The 21,585-nt window shown below is 45.0% G+C and overlaps 1 protein-coding gene across 2 annotated transcripts in view; it reads left to right on the top strand.

Moving 5' to 3' along the window:
- FLT1 (fms related tyrosine kinase 1) overlaps positions 1–21,585 on the top strand; it is a 379,855-nt gene that overhangs the window by 341,556 nt on the left and 16,714 nt on the right. For both annotated transcript variants that reach the window (XM_029602609.1, XM_029602608.1), the window contains 3 exons: positions 4,600–4,699; positions 10,224–10,329; positions 10,412–10,554. In XM_029602609.1, the coding sequence (XP_029458469.1) occupies positions 4,600–4,699; positions 10,224–10,329; positions 10,412–10,554 (349 nt within the window). The remainder of the gene's footprint in view (positions 1–4,599; positions 4,700–10,223; positions 10,330–10,411; positions 10,555–21,585) is intronic.

The following is a 21,585-nucleotide window of genomic DNA, read 5'->3' as shown; positions in this document are numbered from 1 at the left end:
ATTACACCGGTTGAGCTTGTTGCGCTGCGTTCTGCGTATACCTGAAAATTCATGCTAACATTTGTGTGTACCGCTGAAATTTACCTCTTAATACTGAACAGTGTTTATAGAGTAATGACATGAAATTGTATCCAAAATAACACAACAAATTTGGGAGAAAAATATGAAAAGCCCCCAGTGGTATTTTTTAAATCTATTCTTCAGTCATGATCCAGTAAACTCAGCCTGACAGTAAGGACTTAGATTATGGAAGGATGTACAATTTCAATTTTTTGGTTCATAGGAACATAGAAATGATGGCAGAAAAAGATCACATGGACCATCCAGTCTGCCCAGCAAGCTTATGGTAGTATCTGCCAACCTGTGCAGGTTACCCCCATGCTTATCAGCTTCCCAAACCGTAAAGGTCAGGGTCCTCATTTGTTACTGTCTAAATCAGAGAGCAATGATGGAGTTGTGTTAACAGTTTGTAGGCTTATTGGTTAAGGGTAGTAACCACTGCACCAGCAAACTATTCCCCATGCTTATTTGTTTCCCCAGATCGTAAAGGGCAGGCCCCTCATTGGTTTCTGTCTGAATCTCATTCCCCTTTTCGCCCCACAGAGAGCACTGATGGAGTTGCAGTAACAGTATGAAGGCTTATTGGATAAGGGTAGTAACTAGGGATGTGAATCGGGCTTCGGACGATTGAAAATATCGGACGATATTTTCAAAATCGTCAGAAATTGGGGGCTCCCGATAAGAGAACCCCACGATTTTGTTCCTGGGGTTCTCTTATCGTTTTGGGGGAGGGCGGGAAAAACGGCACACCAAAACAATCCCTAAACCCACCCCGACCCTTTAAAACTGTTCCCTTAGCTTCCCCCACCCTCCTGAACCCCCCAAAACGTTTTACAAGTACCTGGTGGTCCAGTGGAAGTCCCGGGAGCGATCTCCCGCTCTCGGGGCCGTCGGCTGCCACTAATACAAATGGCGCCGATGGACCTTTGCCCTTACCTTGTGACAGGGTATCCGTGCCATTGGCCGGCCCCTGTCACATGGTAAGAGCACTGGATGGCCCGCGCCATTTTTAAAGTAAAAACTGCTTTTCTGTGCACCCTCCGACTTAATATCTTGGCGATATTAAGTTGGAGGCCCCAAAAGATAAAAAAAAGTAAAAAATAAAAAAATTTAAAATGGGCCTGTGGCTCGCGGGTTGAAAACCGGACGCTCAGTTTTGCTGGCGTCCGGTTTCCGAACCCATGGCTGTCAGCAGGCTCGAGAACCGACGCCAGCAAAATTGAGCGGTGGCTGTCAAACCCGCTGACAGCTGCCGCTTCTGTCCAAAAAGAGGCGCTAGGGATGCGCTAGTGTCCCTAGCACCTCTTTTTACCGCGGACCCTAATTTAAATAATTTACTGTATCGCGCGCATAGGAGAATGCGTGTGATTTTTACTGTATCGGCCTGATTGTTGTCTATCCCTAAGGAAGTCCTCCAACCAATTTAAAACTACGCCTCCCAACCCAGTTTCCTCACATCTCTGCAATAAAATGGACTGATCAACTAAATCAAAAGCACAGGATAGGTCCAACAAAATTAGCATAATTGTCTCCCCTTTACCAGGACCCAGTTCCCCAGCTTAGTCAATTGTGGGGATAGGATTGCCACAGTCTTCACTTCTCATGGAAGAATGTTTCCTAATACCGGTATATAAAAGTTTCTAAATAAATAAATAAAAATAACTCAGTTGGAGCAGTGTGTTTAAAAGTCCTTACTCCTGCTAATTGCCTATGGTTACAGAATATATCATCTGTCTGCTAAACTATGTGAAAAAAGTATCTCAAAGTTCTATGAGGTCCATATTCAAACGCTGTGTGGCTCAGTAGCCGGCTAACTTACCAGGTTAACTTAGCCTATGGATTCAGTAGTGTGGCCGTACGAATGAACATAACCGGCTATCTTAAAGTTAGCTGGATTCATTTGGGACAGGCTTATGGAACAATCAGACTTAGCTGGATGCATTTTCCAGCTAACTCTGAATATCGGAGTTAGACAGATAGCTTATCTGGCTAACTCGGCTCCTCTCAGTTACGCTCCCAACTTATCTCTCAGTTATGCCTCCAACTTATCTGGCCAAATGTAAGCTGGATAATAAGTTTTCCAGCTGGATAACTTATTTAGAATTTAGATAAATAAGTGCCCAAATCTTCATTTAGCTGGATAACTTCTAGCTAAATGCTTCTGAGTATGGACCTCTATAAGATTAGCTATTTAGAGGGTAACTTTCAAACTGTGCAGAAGTGGTAAAGTTTTAGGATACTTTTTACCTAAAGATTTTACATCACTTTTGAAAAGGAAAACTTTCTTTGAAAACTAGGACAGAAAAAGTGAATGCTCAGACATGCACCTGCCATTTGGCTGGGGACGTTTTCCATCCAAATGACTGTGCACATGCGTACTTAGGTGCTAGTCCCTCCCTGACTCTGCCCTCTTGCTCTCTGCACGAAACGTATGCTTGTATTGGCACTACACATGTACATTTTTGTGCATAGAGGGAAACAGTGGGCTATGAGTCAGGGAAGTCAGAGTTCAAATCTTACTGCCAATTCTTGTGATCTTAGGCAAGTCACTTTATCCTCTATTGCTTCAGCTCCAAACGTAAAGTATTAATAAGAGGGGATGGGGAAAAACACTCTGCAAAACAGTCATGCGTACTTAGGTGCTAGTCCCTCCCTGACTCTGCCCTCTTGCTCTCTGCACGAAACGTATGCTTGTATTGGCACTACACATGTACATTTTTGTGCATAGAGGGAAACAGTGGGCTATGAGTCAGGGAAGTCAGAGTTCAAATCTTACTGCCAATTCTTGTGATCTTAGGCAAGTCACTTTATCCTCTATTGCTTCAGCTCCAAACGTAAAGGTGAATTTTCAAAAGTTGCACACATCGGTATATTAAAAGAATTTAACTAAATAAATTGTCCTGGCTCTGGCCATTCTGACATTCCTCTCTACAAACCCTTCTTTCTCTATAGTGTAGCCACCCTCTGAGGTAGTTTAGCTTACCCGGTGCTGGGGGGGGGGGGGGGAGGGAGGGGTGGAGCTAACATAGAAGAACCAATATTATAAATTTTGGCTGATTTGCTTGCCCAGTAGAGGGGTAAAACAGTGTCCCAGAAGCCCTCCAAATACCACACCCTCGTCTCCAGAGATTGAGCAGTAATATTTCCCCTGGGTTCAGCAGATCTAACTACATTTGCAACAAGCATAAGAGTTTTAACTTTTACTGGAAGCAGATCGAACACTGAATTAATACAGTGAAATACACACACACAAGTATTAATAAGAGGGGATGGGGAAAAACACTCTGCAAAACAGTCATGCGTACTTAGGTGCTAGTCCCTCCCTGACTCTGCCCTCTTGCTCTCTGCACGAAACGTATGCTTGTATTGGCACTACACATGTACATTTTTGTGCATAGAGGGAAACAGTGGGCTATGAGTCAGGGAAGTCAGAGTTCAAATCTTACTGCCAATTCTTGTGATCTTAGGCAAGTCACTTTATCCTCTATTGCTTCAGCTCCAAACGTAAAGGTGAATTTTCAAAAGTTGCACACACAAAAAATAGCACTTATACATGTAAAACAACATATACTCAAATATATGCTATTTTAAAAACCTCAACATATATGCATAAATCAGGATCTGTGAGTAAATTTGCACATTTAAAAAAGGAGCAGGGCACTGCAGGGAGAGGCCAAGTCAGTTGCTATTTTATAAGCAATTTGGGCATTGAATTGGGAGCTTTCTTCACTGATGATTGCAAATTCACAAGCATAGCAGTGAGCTTGTTTGCCCTGCTCAGTTTCTGAACTTTTTTTCATGTAATTAAAAAAAAGGTAAATCATTTTCCAGACATTTGAACTGACCTCATCTGCTTTACATTGTTCAAATGAATTTTTTGGTGGATACTATTTCTGTTGTTCTGCTTTGAAGTGCCAAAAAGTGGAATATAAATAAATAAACAATATTCAAAGAGCCTATTTTGCTAGTAAAACACTCGTGGAAATACCTTTGAAAACTGCCCTCCCTCCTTATTTTTCCTGTTGGGCATTTCAGGGGCAGCTCAAGGCAATCAGCTGCCTGAGGCGAAGGATGAGATGGTGTGCTCCACTCATGGCATGCTAGGGTCTCCTCCATCTTTGCCATTCCACCCCCCACCCCCACCCCTGGCTGCATGGGGGGTTGGGGGGGGGAATTCTGCGCAAATTCTGCGTTTCACAGTAGCGCAGAATTCCCCCAGGATTATCCACTGGAGGCCCGCGGGTCCTTTGTTGTTTTGGCAGCAGGGTGAGGCGGCCACTAGAGGAGTTTGGGGGGGACAGTTTTTGCCGCTTCGAAAGTTTGCTGCCTGAAGCGGCCGCCTCACCCTACCTCATTATAGAACCACTCCTGGGGTATTTTATGTTGTCCATGATGCTTGTTATTAAATAAACAGTCTTGTTCTTGATGTTATAATAGCTCCATAAATAAATGTCATGAATCTGTCTTTATATAACGATCAAGAATACTTTATGCATTTAATATCATTTTGGCTTTCTCCAATCATGACATCAACTCTAGGTGCCTCCCCATACCCAGGAGTTCAAATAGATGAAGACTTCTGTAACAGATTAAAGGAAGGCACAAGGATGCGAGCTCCTGATTATGCTTCTCCAGAAATGTAAGCTGCTTTTTTAGCAACGTACTTCAAGCATATGATGGCTTTTTTTTTACTTTGTTGTGATGGTGAATATAAACAGAAACCAAACCCTGCCTTTTTCTGAGTTGGCTTCCATCATTCTCAGCTCAAGCTATATTAGTGTGATTTTCTTTATTATGTAGTTTCTTATATTTTTATTGAAATCACAAAAATTTTTACATATGAAATTTGAACATAACAATATCCACCAAACCTGTTATGATTTCTGCAGTTAAATCCTCACAAACGAACCATGAACAGTAACACTGCATTAGGACAAACACTGGCCCCCATGACCTGCATTCAGAAGACCTAGACGATGACTCTCCTATTCAACCTTTTCTCCCAAGACTCTGCATTTCCCATGAAAGACTTTATTTCTTCCCATTAGGTCTAAAATCTGTGATCTAACACTATGGGCCTTATTTATCAAGCCTCTTCTCCCCGGAAAAGAATCGGCCCTATATAATGTAGGCACTCTTTAAGAAAACTAATCATCCCCCTTTTTTCTTCCACTCATTCATGATCCAGTCCCATCATTTCACTTATTTTGGATAGATGTCTGCTTTTTTCCTTCCCTGTCCATGTAATCCCGTGCATTCATTTTAACAAGCATGATTCTGTAACCCCCTGGACAGGGCACATGTGAAAGCCGCGCGCCAGTCTTTCGGGAAGGGTTAAGAGGGAGATGCAGATGGTTTAGTGGACTGGGCCCAGAGGCTAGGAAGGTGTAAGGGTGTCCGTGGCTAGAAAGGGCTCTCCTTCACTGAGATGACCCTCTATGACCCCCCCCCCCCCCCCCCCCCCCCGACTGCTACAAATTGCCAGTCACCACAAAAAAATGAGACTAACTCCCAGATATATTCCAAACCAACAAAACTTTTATTTTCTGGTTAAAAAAAAAAAAAAAGCAGCAGTCAGAGAATGCAAAAGAATGAAATTCACTGATTAGATTAGGGTACACAGGCTTACACAGCTAGGCTGAGGCAGTTGAGAAAGAAGTATTGGAGAAAAGGATTAGAGGTATTAGTGATTCAACAGCTATATACAGTAAGGAGAACCATCTGCAGGCATTTACTCCCCAGTCCTTCTTCCACCAGCTCCAAGTATTTATATATAAATTAAGTTATCACTTCTATACTCCTCTTTATCTCGGAGGCCATGGATTCCAAAATCCCTGCATCAGCATATACGTCACAATATTTTGCAGTACTCACTCCATTGTTTCACAGTATCCCTTCTCCCAGGACAAGGGAACTCTGTTCTCTCCAGAATGTCTTCTCTCAGTGCCCATCCAGGCAATAGTTAGATACTTCCCGTACTATGTTAACTCCATTTGATTGTAAGATAATTGCATATGTTGGATGATAATTGCAGATTTGTAAACCGTTATGATGGCTCTACCGAATAACGGTATATAAAATCCTACAAATAAATAAATAAATAAATTGGTACGATAAGACCTGGTCTTGAGCATCGGTATATTAAAAGAATTTAACTAAATAAATTGTCCTGGCTCTGGCCATTCTGACATTCCTCTCTACAAACCCTTCTTTCTCTATAGTGTAGCCACCCTCTGAGGTAGTTTAGCTTACCCGGTGCTGGGGGGGGGGGGGGGGGGGAGGGAGGGGTGGAGCTAACATAGAAGAACCAATATTATAAATTTTGGCTGATTTGCTTGCCCAGTAGAGGGGTAAAACAGTGTCCCAGAAGCCCTCCAAATACCACACCCTCGTCTCCAGAGATTGAGCAGTAATATTTCCCCTGGGTTCAGCAGATCTAACTACATTTGCAACAAGCATAAGAGTTTTAACTTTTACTGGAAGCAGATCAAACACTGAATTAATACAGTGAAATACACACACACAAGTATTAATAAGAGGGGATGGGGAAAAACACTCTGCAAAACAGTCAATTTTGTAGTAGCATCAGTCATCTATAGCAACTAACATTACTTAGAGGCAGATTTTCAAAAGATGCGTTGGTAAAAAAAAGAGCACATGTGCATTTAGAATGGCCTACTCTCAAGCCAGGGAGATTCAAACCCCAAAACACAGGATTTCTTCCTCTAGCTGGTGCTGATTCCACAGCTTCCATTGATTTCCTGGGGAATCAGCTGACTCCTTGTCATTTCTTGCAGCTTCCCTCCACCACCCCCCTTCTCCCCTCACAGTTCATCTTTGTAGGCCGTTAAGCTTTTGATGGTAGTTCTGCAACAGCTCAAAGATATAAAACAACTGCTTTTAGCTTCAGTTTTTATTTCTTTTAAACTCCTTAATTCTTTTCTCTGGTGCCCACAGGTACTTAGCAGCAGAACTCCTTCAGGCTCAGTGAGACAAGTCTGAAGCACTAGCCAAAAGCCCAGTTTGACCTTTGGTTCAAGTTCCAAGTCCCAGTATAGTGTAAGCTCAGGGGGGCAGGGAGGTACTTTTTGAGAACTGGGTCACAATAAACCTCTCTCCAACACTCCCTTCCACATCTGGGACTTAAGTCAGATGCCCAGGTTGTCTCTCCTTGAGGACAACCCCCCCCCCCCCCACACACACACACACTCACTCACACACACACACACACACACACACACACACTCACACACACACACACTCCTGGGCTGCTTCCTCTTGAGAAGAAACACCTCATGCCTCAAGCCTTTCCCCTTGAGGTGGAAAGGCTCTGCAGGACCCTCTCGTTGAGATGGTGTCCCAGGCTGAACCCACTCCCCAAATGGGCTCTCTCCACCAACACTCCCTGCCAAAATCCTAAGCAACCCCTTTCATACTAGACGACAAAACTCCTTCTACATGATCAGATGGCCAATCTTTTTAAGCCTTCTTAAAGGACAAAATACGCATAAATTTAAAGCTATCATTTTGAAATAGTTTAAATGGTTCAACCCAGGTTCCCCATAGATCTGCCATCTAGTGGTCATTATGAATATCACCACTTAAATTCCATTTAACCTGTAGGTGCAGGCTTGTCACTCTTTATAGAGGAACCCTGAGCAGTCTCCCCCACGCAAAATGGTTTCAGGGTCTTTAGGTGATGGTTAAGGCTCCTTGGTGGGAGACCAGTCACACTATATACATGAACCATTTCTTATACGCACTTCCCTAAATCAATTCTGCAGGGGAAAAAACATATAAACAACCACTGCAAATTCATATCCAGAGAGTAGCACCCCTTTCAGATTCCATGTCTCAGTAACTAATTTAATACTTTCAATTTACCCCATTAACGTCACAGATATTTTAAATGTTTAATCTCTTAGATTAAACTTGCTGTTTCCTCAATGCTAGTATCCCCCTTATATTATCTACAATGTAAAATAGATTCTCTTATATAAAACTTGCTACATCTAGGAGTGTGCATTTGTTTTCAAATGAAATGAAAATTGTGAGAAAAAAAAATGTGTATTTCATTTGAAAACAAAACAAAAAACTGCTGGAAATTTTTTTTTTGTTGATTTTTGTTTTGGAAAATCAGCAAATAGCACAGCTAAGAGTTGCCATAATTTTTAATTTAAACACTGTTTGCAAACACCTCCCCCAACCCGGCCTTCCTTCCTGCAGGCAGTAATTTACCCCTTCCATAGGTTTGAGCAGTCCAAAGGGGCAGAACTGATCCCCAGTGGCTCTTGCTCTGAGGATCCCAGTTGCCGACCAGCATCATTTTATTGTATGGCCACACGGAGCTGACCTGAAGGCCTGCTAGTGCCATTTTGAAACTTTGACCCAGTTGGGCAGGAGCAAATGGGGATATGCCCATTAGCCTTCACAGGAACCCTCTGGACGATTTTTCACATTGTGTAGTGGCACTATGGGACTCCATTTTGTATTTATGATAAACTCTTACCAGAAGAAGACTTCAGAAATCTGCCTACAAATCTGAAGCTCTCAAACTAGACAAGTTTTACATGAGCAGACTCACAGCAGTTCTTCCTAAACAACTCAGGTACACACAGATACTCTGCTGGTAGTCTTTTGTAATCAAAAGTCTTACTTAACCCCATATTCATATCTAGACTCTGTTTGCAATTATGAGGCCAGTTTTCAAAGCTGGCTATGCAGGTAAAAAGCTGTCTGAAAATTTTCTCCCCTCAATGTGACTAAAACTGCGAAAGTTGTTTCACAACGTGCATACTTTTCACCATTTTGAAGAGGCATTCCCTGAGCCCGGTTGAGTTCGGAAGAGAAAAAGCATGTATGCAGATGGCATTTTCTAATCTCTCCACATATTTTTCCAGCAAAAATCTACCCACTGAAAAAGCAGGTGCAAGTGACCCCCATCTACTGTGTACTCAGCGCAAATTTCAAAGCAAAAGCATGCATATGAAAATTGGTAGAAAACCCCTGGGTACAAAGCGCGTGTTTGGAAGAGAGAGAGCAATTTTACTTGGAGTTTACAGATTTATGGATTGTTCCTCAGAAAGCAGATCTCTCTTTTACATCTACCCAACATCAAGCTCCCTAAGAGCCCTCCAATTAGTATGATCTTCCAAGGCGTTTCAGCTTAAGAGTAAGGAAAGATTGAGTCCAACCACAGTGATGATGTTGAATAGAATGGCAGCTAATAAAATCAAATAAATAATAACACATGAAGCTCAATGGCACTCTGCTGAATTTGTTAGCAAATTTGCTTAAGAATAGTCATTTAGATTAATGCAGAGGAGAATTTTTGCTTATTACATTGCTTATCTTGGTCAAATATAAGTGGATACCAAATAAAGAAAACTTGGATAGTTAGTCCACAAGTCAAAATAGATAACTTTATCTTGTTAAAGAGCAAGATTGTCTTATATAGGTCTGATTTTCAAAAGTATTGACATGCGTAAAACTGGGGTTTACCTGTGTACATGCACTTTATGCATGTAAATGGCTTTTGAAAATTGCTGCGATAGTATGTTACATTTACCTACTTAATTCCTTTGAAAATTCACTTGTAAGATTTTAATTGAACATGGGCACAAATTTTTGTCAAGGTCAAATTTAATAATGCTAACCTTTTAAATGGGATAATTGCATTTAAATCGATGTAATAGAAATTAAGATTTTGATGCAGGAACAACTGATCAGAATGTCAGACGGAAGGAGGCGCATGGGGACAATCATTTGGGAGGAAATGCCAGAAACACTGGGAAGAGTAGGGAGCTGAAATAGTGGCTCTTGCATGCACCAGGAGCCGGGAGGGGCATCGTCCCACTCAGAGCTCCAAAAGGGGCACTTTCTGCATCTCAACTGGACAAATAGAGCTCTGAGGGATCCCTCCCTGGCCTCAGGTACAGGCAGGAGCCCACCCCTGACCTAGGATCTCTTTCGGTTGTGTTGATAAGCAGTCAGAAACCTCAGTTTGACAAAATTGCTGTCTGGATTCACTTTCCGAAAAGAACAGAGGCAGGCACAAACGGCTCCGTCAATCCAGGGACTTAACAGTAATTGTTCGGTTGGTAGCAAGAACTGAGGTAGTTAGTGTTGGTTTATGACAATTAATATTTCTGTTTATGCTACAGTTATCAAACTATGTTGGACTGCTGGCACGGTGTTCCCAAAGAAAGACCTCAGTTTTCCGACCTAGTGGAAAAGCTAGGGGATCTGCTTCAAGCAAACGTACAACAGGTACAGCACTGAACCTTTGCAGAATGCCCATCATTTGATTGTGAAGCATAGGATGTAATGTGGTCTTCATTGTACACTCTAGGATGGAAAAGACTACATTCCTCTGAACACTATTTTACCAGTCAGCAGTAACTTTGCCTGCTCCAGCAGCATCGCTCTTGAGTCATCATTGAACGAAGGTATTTCAACTACAAGAATCAGTTATGAAAACTTTGAAACCTGTAGGTAAGGAAAACAAATGTTTCTTTTTATTTTAAGAACTTTAGTAAAATATACATTATGTAACATACTGAGCTGTTCTATAATACTACAAAGAATTAACTATCCCTAACTCAACATAATAAGGCATTAATATGGTATTATTGTACAGTTTGTATATAGCCTCGGTTGTTCTCAAGTTCTGAACTTCAAACCTTTATATTGTTTTTATGATCTGCTGTTCCTACCATCTGTGTTCCTATCATTTCTCCCTCACCTCTAGCTCCCTGCTCCCCATCTTCTCCTTTTCTAGCCTACCCCTCGCTCCCCTCCCATGTTCATTGTAATTTTCCTTTCATTCAGTTCATTGTAAACCGGTGTGATGTGTTCTACGAACATCGATAAAAAAAAGTCCATAAATAAATAAATCATAAATTGACCTCTCACATTTTCCTCAAAAAATCTGAAATAGTTTCCATTTCAAGTTTCAAATGCAAGAACTCAAATGTGTTTGAAACGTAAATGGGATACTTTTTAAACTCATTTGAAGGAAAGTTAAATGGAGACTGTACAATACATTCATGCTGCAAATATTGCAGATTAAAAAAATAATTGAGTAAAAGCAATGAAGGATGTTTGTGAGCAGTAGTGGTTTTATGATCCAAAGAAACTCTTGCTTTGTGAAAATGTCATCAGGTGACAATAAAAGGTCCCTGCGCCAGTGTACCTAGAGCTGAAACTCATGCTGTGCAGATCATATAACTGTAGAGCTCCAATGGCCCAACTAGCCAAAGATCACCTTTCATCCTTTATGCATTTTCAATTAGATTTAGCCTTGGCGAGCATGAAATCCAATGGCTCATTCATACTGCACTCTACTGGAACAACTCTTGTTCTTATCTGAAGGTTATCTTGTCACCGGAAGAATGTATAGCATTATGGGGGAAATTTTATAACTGTCTGCATTCAGTGCAATGTCTGCAGCTATTGTATACCTGCAGACTTTATACACACTTTCCATTTGAAAATTATCCCAGGAAAGCCACCCACAAACATATATATGTGCTCACGTGCACAGATAACTTTTCTGAGAAACATTACAGGCATATTGTTGAAAACGTAGTCTGGGGGAATTCTGCGCTACTGCAGAGCACAGAATTTGCACAGAATCCCCCCCTGCGCAGAAAATAGAGAGGAGACCCCGGCATGCCGTGAACGTGGTGAAGATGAAGGCCCGGTGCGCCGGGCCTTCATCTTCACGCTCCATTCGCAGCAGGCCGGTGAGAGAGAATGTGTGTCTGCGGGAGGGGAGGGTGAGATTAGAAGTGTGTGAGAGAGCATGGGAGGTGGGGGGGGTGGGGGGGATGCCGGGGAGAGAGAATATGTGTGAGAGAGGGGGAGGGTGTGTGGGAGAGGGGAGGGTGAGAGAGAGCATGGTTGGTAAGGGGGGTGGGATGGATGCTTGAGTGTGGGGTTTCAGAGAGGGAGCCTATATGAGGGGAGGGGGAGGGTGAGAGAGCGCAGAGGGTGTGAGAGCATGGGAGGTAAGAGAGGGGGTTGGGGGGATGCTTCAGTGTGGGTTTCAGAGAGAGGAGCCTATATGAGGGGGGAGGGTGAGAGAGAGCATGGGAGGTAAGGGGGTATGCTGGTGAGAGAGAATGTGTGTGTGAGAAAGGGGAGGGGAGGGTGAGAGACAGCATGGTTGCTAAGAGGGGGTGGGGGGATGCTTGAGTGTGGGTTTCAGAGAGGAAGCCAATATGAGGGGAGGGTTATGGGGAAGGGGAGGGGGAGAGAGAGCAGGAGGGTGTGAGAGAGAGCATGGGAGGTAAGAGAGGGGGTGGGAGGATGCTTGAGTGTGAGTTTCAGAGAGAGGGAGCCTATATGAGGAGATTGTGAAGGAGTGTGTATGTGTGTGAGAGATTGGGAGCTCATGTGTATGAAAAAGGGATTGTGTGTATGTGAGGGTGCTAGCCTGTGTGAAGGGATTGTGAATGTGTATGTGTGACACAGAGCCTGTGTGAAGGGGTGCATGAGAGAGAGACATAGGTAGCCTGTGTGAGGATTTATGTGTGAAAGAGAAAGGGAGCTTGTGTGGGTGTGCATGCAAGAGAGAGGGCCCTGTAGGAGGGGATGTGTGTGTGTGAGCGAGAGAGTGAGGGAGCCTGTATGAGGGGGTGTGTATGTGTATTCGAGAGAGGGAGCATGTGTGTGAGATAGGGAGGGACAGAGGGAGCTTGTGTGAGGGGCAGTACTGATAATTATTAGCACACATGAATTTTGCAAATCCATGCAAAGCAGCTCATTAATAGGCAATTTGATGGTAATAAATTCATCACAGCCAACTTACAGTCTGATTTACTAAGACTTTTCTCCCATTCCATGTCTATGGGAAAAATGCTTAGTAAATGAGGTCCTTAAAAAGTTGTCTATAGCGATAAGTTAACAACATCATCCTGGGAAACAGTAATCTAGTGTGGGTCCTGAGGCTCCCACATTAGATTTAAGGGGCCATGCCATTAAAAAAAGAATCATGCCAAAAAGATAAAGTTGAATGAGGGTCAAAGCTGAGCCCCTGCTCACCCCGGGGCTATCACCAAAAGTAAAATAATTAATATAGTAGTCATACAATGATGGCCCTCTCCAACACCCCAATCCTGTCTGCATTAAATAAAATATCTGCCCCCCCTTTCTGTAGAAATAAGGACTGATATGGTCTCCTCCCACCCAAATTGCTGGGGATATAGGGACCCCCTACTATTACCCCTCTCCACATCCACCAAATATACCAAAAATGTGTTGGTGTCAAGTGGCACCCGCCCCCCTGAACCTCCCTCTCACATCCCCAAACCTCAAAATGTTGAAAAGCCTCCTGTGATGGGACATGGAGAGCCCCCTAGCCCAGTTGGCGTTGACCTGACCTTGGCCCAGTTATATGACTGGAGTAAGGTCCTGGCATCACACTTCAGCCACATGACTGAGGTTTGGTGCCCAGACCTTACCCCAGTCATGAGACTGGGGTAAGGTCAGATTAGTGCCATCTTGAAAAATGGCACCACCCAGTGCTAGAGGGGCCCCTTGTGGGACCCTTTTCTACATTTTAGGTTTGGGGATAAGGAAGTGGATTCAGGAGGGTAGGTACCACTTGACACCAATTACTTTGGGACATTTGAGAGATGGGGGAAGGGGAGGGAAAGGTATTAGGGGAGTCCCTATACCCCCAATGATATGGTTTGACCATTGGGATGGGAGGGTAGGAGGAGGGGGATCATGTCAGCCCTTATTTCTATAGAAAGAGGGGGTAGAAGGACATTTTATTTAATGAAACCAGGGTTTGGAGGGGGGGTGCCATCATTATGTGACTACTTTATTAATTATTTTATTTTTGGTAGCTGGGGCCACCTCGAGCGCTAGTCTCAGGTGAGCAGGGGTCAGCTTTGATCCCCCCTCCCCCCCACACAGACCATGTTCCTTTTTCGGGTACTTTTTTTTTTTTTTTTTAGGCAGTGGCTCTTTATAGCGATGGTGGTCCATTGAGATTGAGGCCACCATTGTGCCAAAAGGGCCGAGGCCACAGTGATTTGCTGTGAGAGAAACCAACACGCTATACAGACATGATATTTTTTCAGAGGAGGAGCCCACTATCGCAACGATACCAATTCCTCGCCCTTCCCCGCAATCATGGGAACCCTCCCACGATAAAACACCATGACTTCATGAATCTAGGTCTAAGTCTGATTAGGCCAAAGAACTGTCCTAAAGTTAGCCAGATAAAGTTATCTGGATAACTTTAAGGTAGCCAGCTATATTCAATAATACACTATTGAATATATCTCCAGAATTAGCTGGATAAGTTATCCAGCTAGCTTTGCTATCTGGACAGTGACTTAACATGGACTTCCAAGTTTATTGATCAAAAATAAACATAATGGGATGGATTTTATTACGCGCGTAACCCTTTTGCATAGGCCCCGGGACGCGCGTATGTCCTGGGGCTTTAAAAAGGGAGCAGGGTGTGGGAGGTCCGAGGGCAGGGCGGGGGCGGGTCCGGAGCCTCTAGGCACAGTGGCCATTTGCTGTGCCTGGAGGAGAGGTGAAGGTGGGGGGACAGAAGTAAAGTTCCCTCCGAGGAAGGCTGCGAGGCCTTCCTCTGGGAGGTCCCAGAACAGATTCTTGTGGTACTTCATTAATGACCTTTTCTCCATTTGGAAAACTGACCATTTAGCTCTACCCTCTCTTTCCTGCCCTTTAACCAGTTACCACTGCCTGCTATCCCATGACTTTTTAATTTCCTGAGGAGTCTCTCATGAGGGACTTTGCTAAATGTCTTCTGAAAATACAAATACAGTATATCAAACAGGTTCTGTTTATGTTATGATCCTACTCGCGGAGCTCATCCCGCGAGCAGGCCCTCACTCTCCGCTAGGCCGCCGTCGCTGCCACCATTGCCCTGCACAGCTTAGTGCCGCTGCTGTAGATGCTGCCGAGACCTTCAAGTGGCAGGAGCCGCCGCCGGTGTGCATCTTTGCGGCCTAGAGCTGCCCCGAGACGTCCTCACCTTTGCGGCAGGGAGCCACCGCCGTTTCTCCATCTTCACGGCCTGGTGGCCACCTCCAGGGATTCTATTTGCGGCCTTTGCTGCCATCAGGAAGCTGCTGACGCCATCCTGCAGCCCGGAAGCCGCCCCCGATGCCTGCCTGCTCCTTTGTCTTCACCATGCGGCAGGGACGCCAGTGTCCATGGTCCTGCTTCTCCCTGGGCCCTCCTCTAGGCGCCAGTGTATGCTTCTATTTATTTAAAGGGTCAGCGGTGGGAAAAGCCTGCGGCCCCACCGGAAGTCCTCTTCAGTCTACTTCCTGCTTCAGCCCTATAAAAGGGCTCAGTTCCTGTTCCTCAAGGCCTTCGGATCCAGAATCCATAGTTGTCTGTGTTCCTCTTCGGGTCAAGGTCCTCCATGGTCTTCACTTGTCTAGATGGCTCTTCGTTCCATGTTCCTGGTTTCCTCGTCCTGATGTTCCTGGTCTCATCCTTCGTCGAAGCTCCTTCATCGCCTGTTCCATATCCTGATTTTCCGTGGTTCCGTTCCTGAGTCCTGATGTTCCAGATGTTCCGTGTTCCTGATGTCTTGGTCCTGATGTCTTCGTCTTCGCCTCTGCAACCAGTTCCCAGTTTCCTGCATCCACCTTTCCTGGTGTGCCACCATTGGGGTCCGTGACCAGCCCATGGGGGGCTGTTAGGGGCTTCGTGGTACAAGGTCTTCTTCTCATCTGCAGCGCAAGTCTCTGGAAGACCCTTGTTTTTAATGTTCCGAGTTCCAAGTTCTGAGTCTTGAATCCTGAATCTTGAATCCTGTCCCGGTGTTCGGAGTTCCTTGCCTGCTTCCATCCATGCCAAGACTCTGCCAGAACCTGCTCGGTTCCAGCATGGTCCAATACCAGGCACAGGCAGCTGTGTAGGGCAAGCCTCTACTGAATCTTCGATGTTCCAGTCTCAAGTTCCACTACTTCGCCTGGAGTCTGCTTCGCGCTCAGTGTGGTCCGTGACCAGCCATGGGCGGCTATGTAGGGTGCGCTGCGATGCAGTTCTCACCCAGTACTTTCGCCTGAATCCTGAAACCTTGCCTGAGATCTTCTGAGTAACCTGAATCCTTGTCCAAGTCTTCTGAGTAGCCTGAATCCTTGTCCAAGTCTTCTGAATAGCCTGAATCCTTGTCCGAGTCTTCTGAGTAACCTGAATCCTTGTCCGAGTCCTTCCAAGTTCTAAGTCCTCATCTGAGTCCTTCCAAGTTCCAAGTCTTCGTCTTGTTCCTGCCCTCAGCCTCTGTCTGGCCTCACGCACTTGTCGTTCCCAAGCAGCGTGTCCAAAAGGGCTTTCGAGTGGCCGGAGGGCTACTCCTGAGACCAGCATTGCGTTGCTGGGTCTCCTTGGTGCATTGGGGTCCAGCGGAGGGCTGATCCTGCTTGGTGCCTGTTCCGAGTTCCTTGCTTTAGTTCCAGTCCTGCTTTGTTCCTGCTCCGCCCGTGCTTGCATGCGCTCACCTCCCACGGTGTGGCTCGGGGCTCCTCTCTGAGTCGTGCCGTGGTTCAGGGGCTCACGCTCTCCCATGAGCTAGTGGCCGTGCCTGCATCAGGACCTGTAGGTCGCGGTCGCAACAGTTTATTTACATATTTATTTTTATACGTTTAAAAAATCTAAAATATTGGGAAAGCAAGTTAAGTCTTATCTATAAGGCCAGTGATTTTTTTTTTTTTAAGAATAACTTCTACTATTTTGCCTGGCACTGATGTCAGGCTCACTGGTCTATAGTTTCCCGGATCAGCCCTAAAAAGCGGCATTACATTGGTCATCTTCCAGTCTTCAGGTATTATGGCTGTTTAAAATGATAGGTTACAGATTGCTAGTAACAGGTTTGCAGTTTGATGTTTATGTTCCTTCAGGACATTGAGGTAGATGCCATTCAGTCCTGGTGATTTTTTACTCTTTAGTTTGTCATTTTGATCTATTACATCCTCCATTATCACAGAGAGCTATTTTAGTTGCTCAGAATCATCACCATAAAAGAATGTTTCATATGTCGGATTATTCCCAGCATCTTCCTCAGTAAAGACCAAGTCAAATAATTCATTCAGTTTGTCTATTTCTTTGTCTTTCTTTAGCACCCTTTTTACCCCTTTGTCTTCTAGCAGCTCGGCTGACTCCCTCAAGGGCTTTTTACTTCAAATATACTTGAAAAAGGTTTTATTTTTCATTTTTGCCTAGATTTGGTATGTTCAAAAGGACTTAAATAGCCCTGCTTCACAGGATTCAGTGGGATAAAGGAAAAGAAAAATAGAAATCTTTATTTAATAATAGATAAAGGGGCGGATTTTCAGAGCCCTGCTCGCGTAAATCCGCCCAAAACCGGGCGGATTTATGCGAGCAGGGCCCTGCGCGCCGGGAAGCCTATTTTACATAGGCCTCCCGGCGCGCGCAGAGCCCCGGGACTCGCGTAAGTCCCGGGGTTCTCCAAGGGGGGCGTGTCGGGGGCGGGCCCGGTCGTCGCGGCGTTTCGGGGGCGTGTCGGCAGCGTTTTGGGGGCGGGTACGGGGGCGTGGCTACGGCCCGGGGCGGTCCGGGGGCGTGGCCGCGCCCTCCGTACCCGCCCCCAGGTCGCGGCCCGGCGCGCAGGAGGCCCGCTCGCGCGCGGGGATTTACGCCTCCCTCTGGGAGGCGTAAATCCCCCGACAAAGGTAAGGGGGGGTTTTAGACAGGGCCGGGTGGGTGGGTTAGGTAGGGGAAGGGAGGGGAAGGTGAGGGGAGGGCAAAGGAAAGTTCCCTCCGAGGCCGCTCCGATTTCGGAGCGGCCTCGGAGGGAACGGGGGTAGGCTGCGCGGCTCGGCGCGCGCTGGCTATACGAAATCGATAGCCTTGCGCGCGCCGATCCAGGATTTTAGCGGATACGCGCGGCTCAGCGCGTATCTACTAAAATCCAGCGTACTTTTGTTTGCGCCTGGAGCGCAAACAAAAGTAGGCTATTCGCGCTCGTTTTAAAATCCGCCCCAAAGTGTTTCAATGTTTATAAGGATCTTTCAGATGTAAAGTCCTATATTAGTTTGTGAACTCATATACTGTATGGGGCGGATTTTCAGAGCCCTGCTCGCGTAAATCCGCCCAAAACCGGGCAGATTTACGCGAGCAGGGCCCTGCGCGCCGGGAAGCCTATTTTACATAGGCCTCCCGGCACGCGCAGAGCCCCGGGACTCGCGTAAGTCCCGGGGTTCTCCGAGGGGGGCGTGTCGGGGGGGCGGGCCCGGTCGTCGCGGTGTTTCGGGGCGTGTCGGCAGCGTTTTGGGGGCGGGTACGGGGGCGTGGCTACGGCCCGGGGCGGTCCGGGGGCGTGGCCGCGCCCTCCGTACCCGCCCCCAGGTCGCGGCCCGGCGCGCAGGAGGCCCGCTCGCGCGCGGGGATTTACGCCTCCCTCTGGGAGGCGTAAATCCCCCGACAAAGGTAAGGGGGGGTTTTAGACAGGGCCGGGTGGGTGGGTTAGGTAGGGGAAGGTGAGGGGAGGGCAAAGGAAAGTTCCCTCCGAGGCCGCTCCGATTTCGGAGCGGCCTTGGAGGGAACGGGGGTAGGCTGCGCGGCTCGGCGCGCGCCGGCTATACAAAATCCATAGCCTTGCGCGCGCCGATCCAGGTGTTTAGCAGATACGCGCGGCTCCGCGCGTATCTACTAAAATCCAGCGTACTTTTGTTTGCGCCTGGAGCGCAAACAAAAGTAGGCTATTCGCGCTCGTTTTAAAATCCGCCCCTATGTGCACAACTGCCAACATCCCAGAAAACAGTTTAATCTCCACTACATTCTTTATCATTTCCCTCACTCTTTTATGATTAGCATGGTACAGCAAGGAGCATCATTCCTTTCACAAACAAAGATCAGGTCTCTGCACAATTATATACTCCAGCACTCCAAGGATATGATAGCTTCTCATTTGTAAACTGCAGAATAGAGAAAAAAAACTATTCAAAAGGAGGGGAGGACAGGCAACTGGAGAAAGACTACTTATCTGGTTAGTACACGTCAGCCATCCTTGGACATTATTATCTGAAAAATGTAGCCTTGTGTCCTCTGAAGTCCTTATACTACAACAATTTATTTTTTGGTCAAATGGCTACTAGAACTGTACACTATCATATTAAGGAAGGAGCTCTCTCATTGAAGCTTATTAATACCTATTATCTCTCAGGTACAGTACAGGTATTATGGGTATACTGGAGTAATATAGGAAACCATTATATTCCAAAAGGAATTTGCGTGTCTAGCTAGAGAGAAATGACCTAAGTAGCCCTCTTTAAGAAGCCACTAATCATGCATTCTCAATAAGTACACTCTTCCAAATTTACCCCTAGATTCATCAAAATGCTAAACTTTTACATGAATAACAAAAGAGAGAGCCTCTGGGGAGGCCGTCACAGTATTCAACTATTTATATCACTATAGGATGGCCAGCTAATAACTCAAGGGGAGGTTTTGGTGGTGGTTTAAAATTTTGGGGCCAGTTTGACATGCAGAGTGAGACGTATGAACAGCACAGTACACGTCAGTGAAGATTTGATGTCATTTGGAGTGAGACAAGTCTCACAAAGATGAGATTTCTACAATGATGGAGTCTATAACAGGGTACTATCAAGCTAGGGCGAGAAAACATTGTAGAAATCTCATCTTTTTCGGACTTTCCTCCCTCCAAATGACGTCAAATCTGTAATAAGGTGAACTGTACGTCTCACTCTGCATGTCAAACTGGCCCCAAAATCCTAAACCACCACCAAAACATTAAATTATAGCTGGAATTATTGTAGGAAATATTATATTTCCTACAATGGCGAGAAAACAGGATTATATGCTGTGCCATATACATGAACATGAAACACAAATCCATTTTACATAGATCAAGTGAGTAGAAAAGCAGATGACGCTTCCTGGGCTTCTTATATCAGAAGCTCATTATATGAAATACTTCATTCCATCATCTGTATCAGGCATGTGACCTGGATATGAGCCCTTTAAATTCCTTTGCAGCATGACCCTTATCCTGCTTTGCAGGGGTCTCAGTTCATGCCTATCAAGTGATTTTCATCATTGCATGACTCATTGACACCAAACAGGACCTGCCAGGGCAATGATCTAAAGACCTCTTCCTCCAGCTTTCCTCTGAAATAAGTACTGGGACCTGGAAGAGCTACCCTAGAGGGTCCTTTGACCTTTTTCCGTAAGTACTTTTCTGTTACTTTTTATATTTGATTTTAGATTGTAAAATACAATATATGTTGTTTTGTGTGTGTGTGTGTGTGTGTGTGTCTGTTGGAGAAGATTAGGAGCATGTTTAGCTGTTGCCACATATTCATGCTTCCATGTTAAAGTGCTATAACATTCACTTGCCTTAGATGTGTTAATCTCTGTTGCCTGGAATAGTTTCTGTTGCTTTTGTTTCTCGGAACAATGATAAAAAAAGACCAGGACCCTCTTTGTGGTCCAGGATACTTGGCCTGGCATCACTGAGAGAACAATCTACTCCAGTGACAGTAAAAGGGTTCAAAAGGGTACTTTTGCCGGGTGGGGGTGGTGTGCAACATTGACATCCCTTATTCCTCAGGCTGTTGAGTATCTTTTTTTCAGTTGTATTAAGTGTTTGACTGGCTGCCTGGGTACAGGTATATCTGTTTGCATGCATTAAATCACATTTTGTTTGTTTGTTTGTTGCATGTGCTAGTGTAGCAGCATGGCTACTATATGCATTTCATGCATGAAAGACCTGGCAAAATCTTGCACAGTAAAACTGATTGTTCATAGGTGCGTCATCTTTCCCACATGATAGTGTGTGTTGGCCATGTGCTACTGAGAGAGAGTGCAGTGGGGAGTTCATTCTGCACTTCATTTCTGTGCATCTATCAATGTTCTTTTTTAAAATTATATTTAGGTTTTTCAAACAATATAATATTCCTTGTAATACATGTAGCATTTTATATATAAAAGTCTTGGGTCACTAACCACTTTCTTCCTGTTTGTTAAATGGCTGAATTTGACTGTCTGTAGTTTTGGCACGGTGATAAATGCTATGATTCTTCCTGTCTTTTCTTTCTTCCATATGTTACTGTTTGCTACTTCAATCGCTTGCATCACCTGCCAGCTTTGTGTTCCTCTCTGTAGGTGTGATGTTGAAGATGCTCGTGATAGCTCTTAAGTACTTGTCAGCTTATGTTGTTTCTCTTCTTCTTCAGCTGCACAGACATGCTGCTCCCTGAGGAGCCATAGAAGGCTCCAAGTTCCACAAGGAGGCAGAAAGGGGCTTAGCTAGCTCGTCTTACATTCCCCTCAGCCTGTCACAAAACAACCAAAGAGGTGTAGTTTTATTTTGAATGATGTTCTGTTATATAAATAAATAATTTTATTAGTGTTACATTTCTATTGTGTTGTGCCAGTTCTTGTATAAACTGTTTTGTGCTGTGACCTTGGGATTATTTTGTTCGTAAACAAAAGTGTTAAGATCATAAGATGTTGCCATACTGGATGAGACTAAGGGTACAT

This window comes from Rhinatrema bivittatum, chromosome 5 (assembly GCF_901001135.1).
Source record: "Rhinatrema bivittatum chromosome 5, aRhiBiv1.1, whole genome shotgun sequence".
Classification (NCBI taxonomy): Eukaryota; Metazoa; Chordata; class Amphibia; order Gymnophiona; family Rhinatrematidae; genus Rhinatrema; species Rhinatrema bivittatum.
This window is presented reverse-complemented; position numbering and strand designations above follow the sequence as displayed.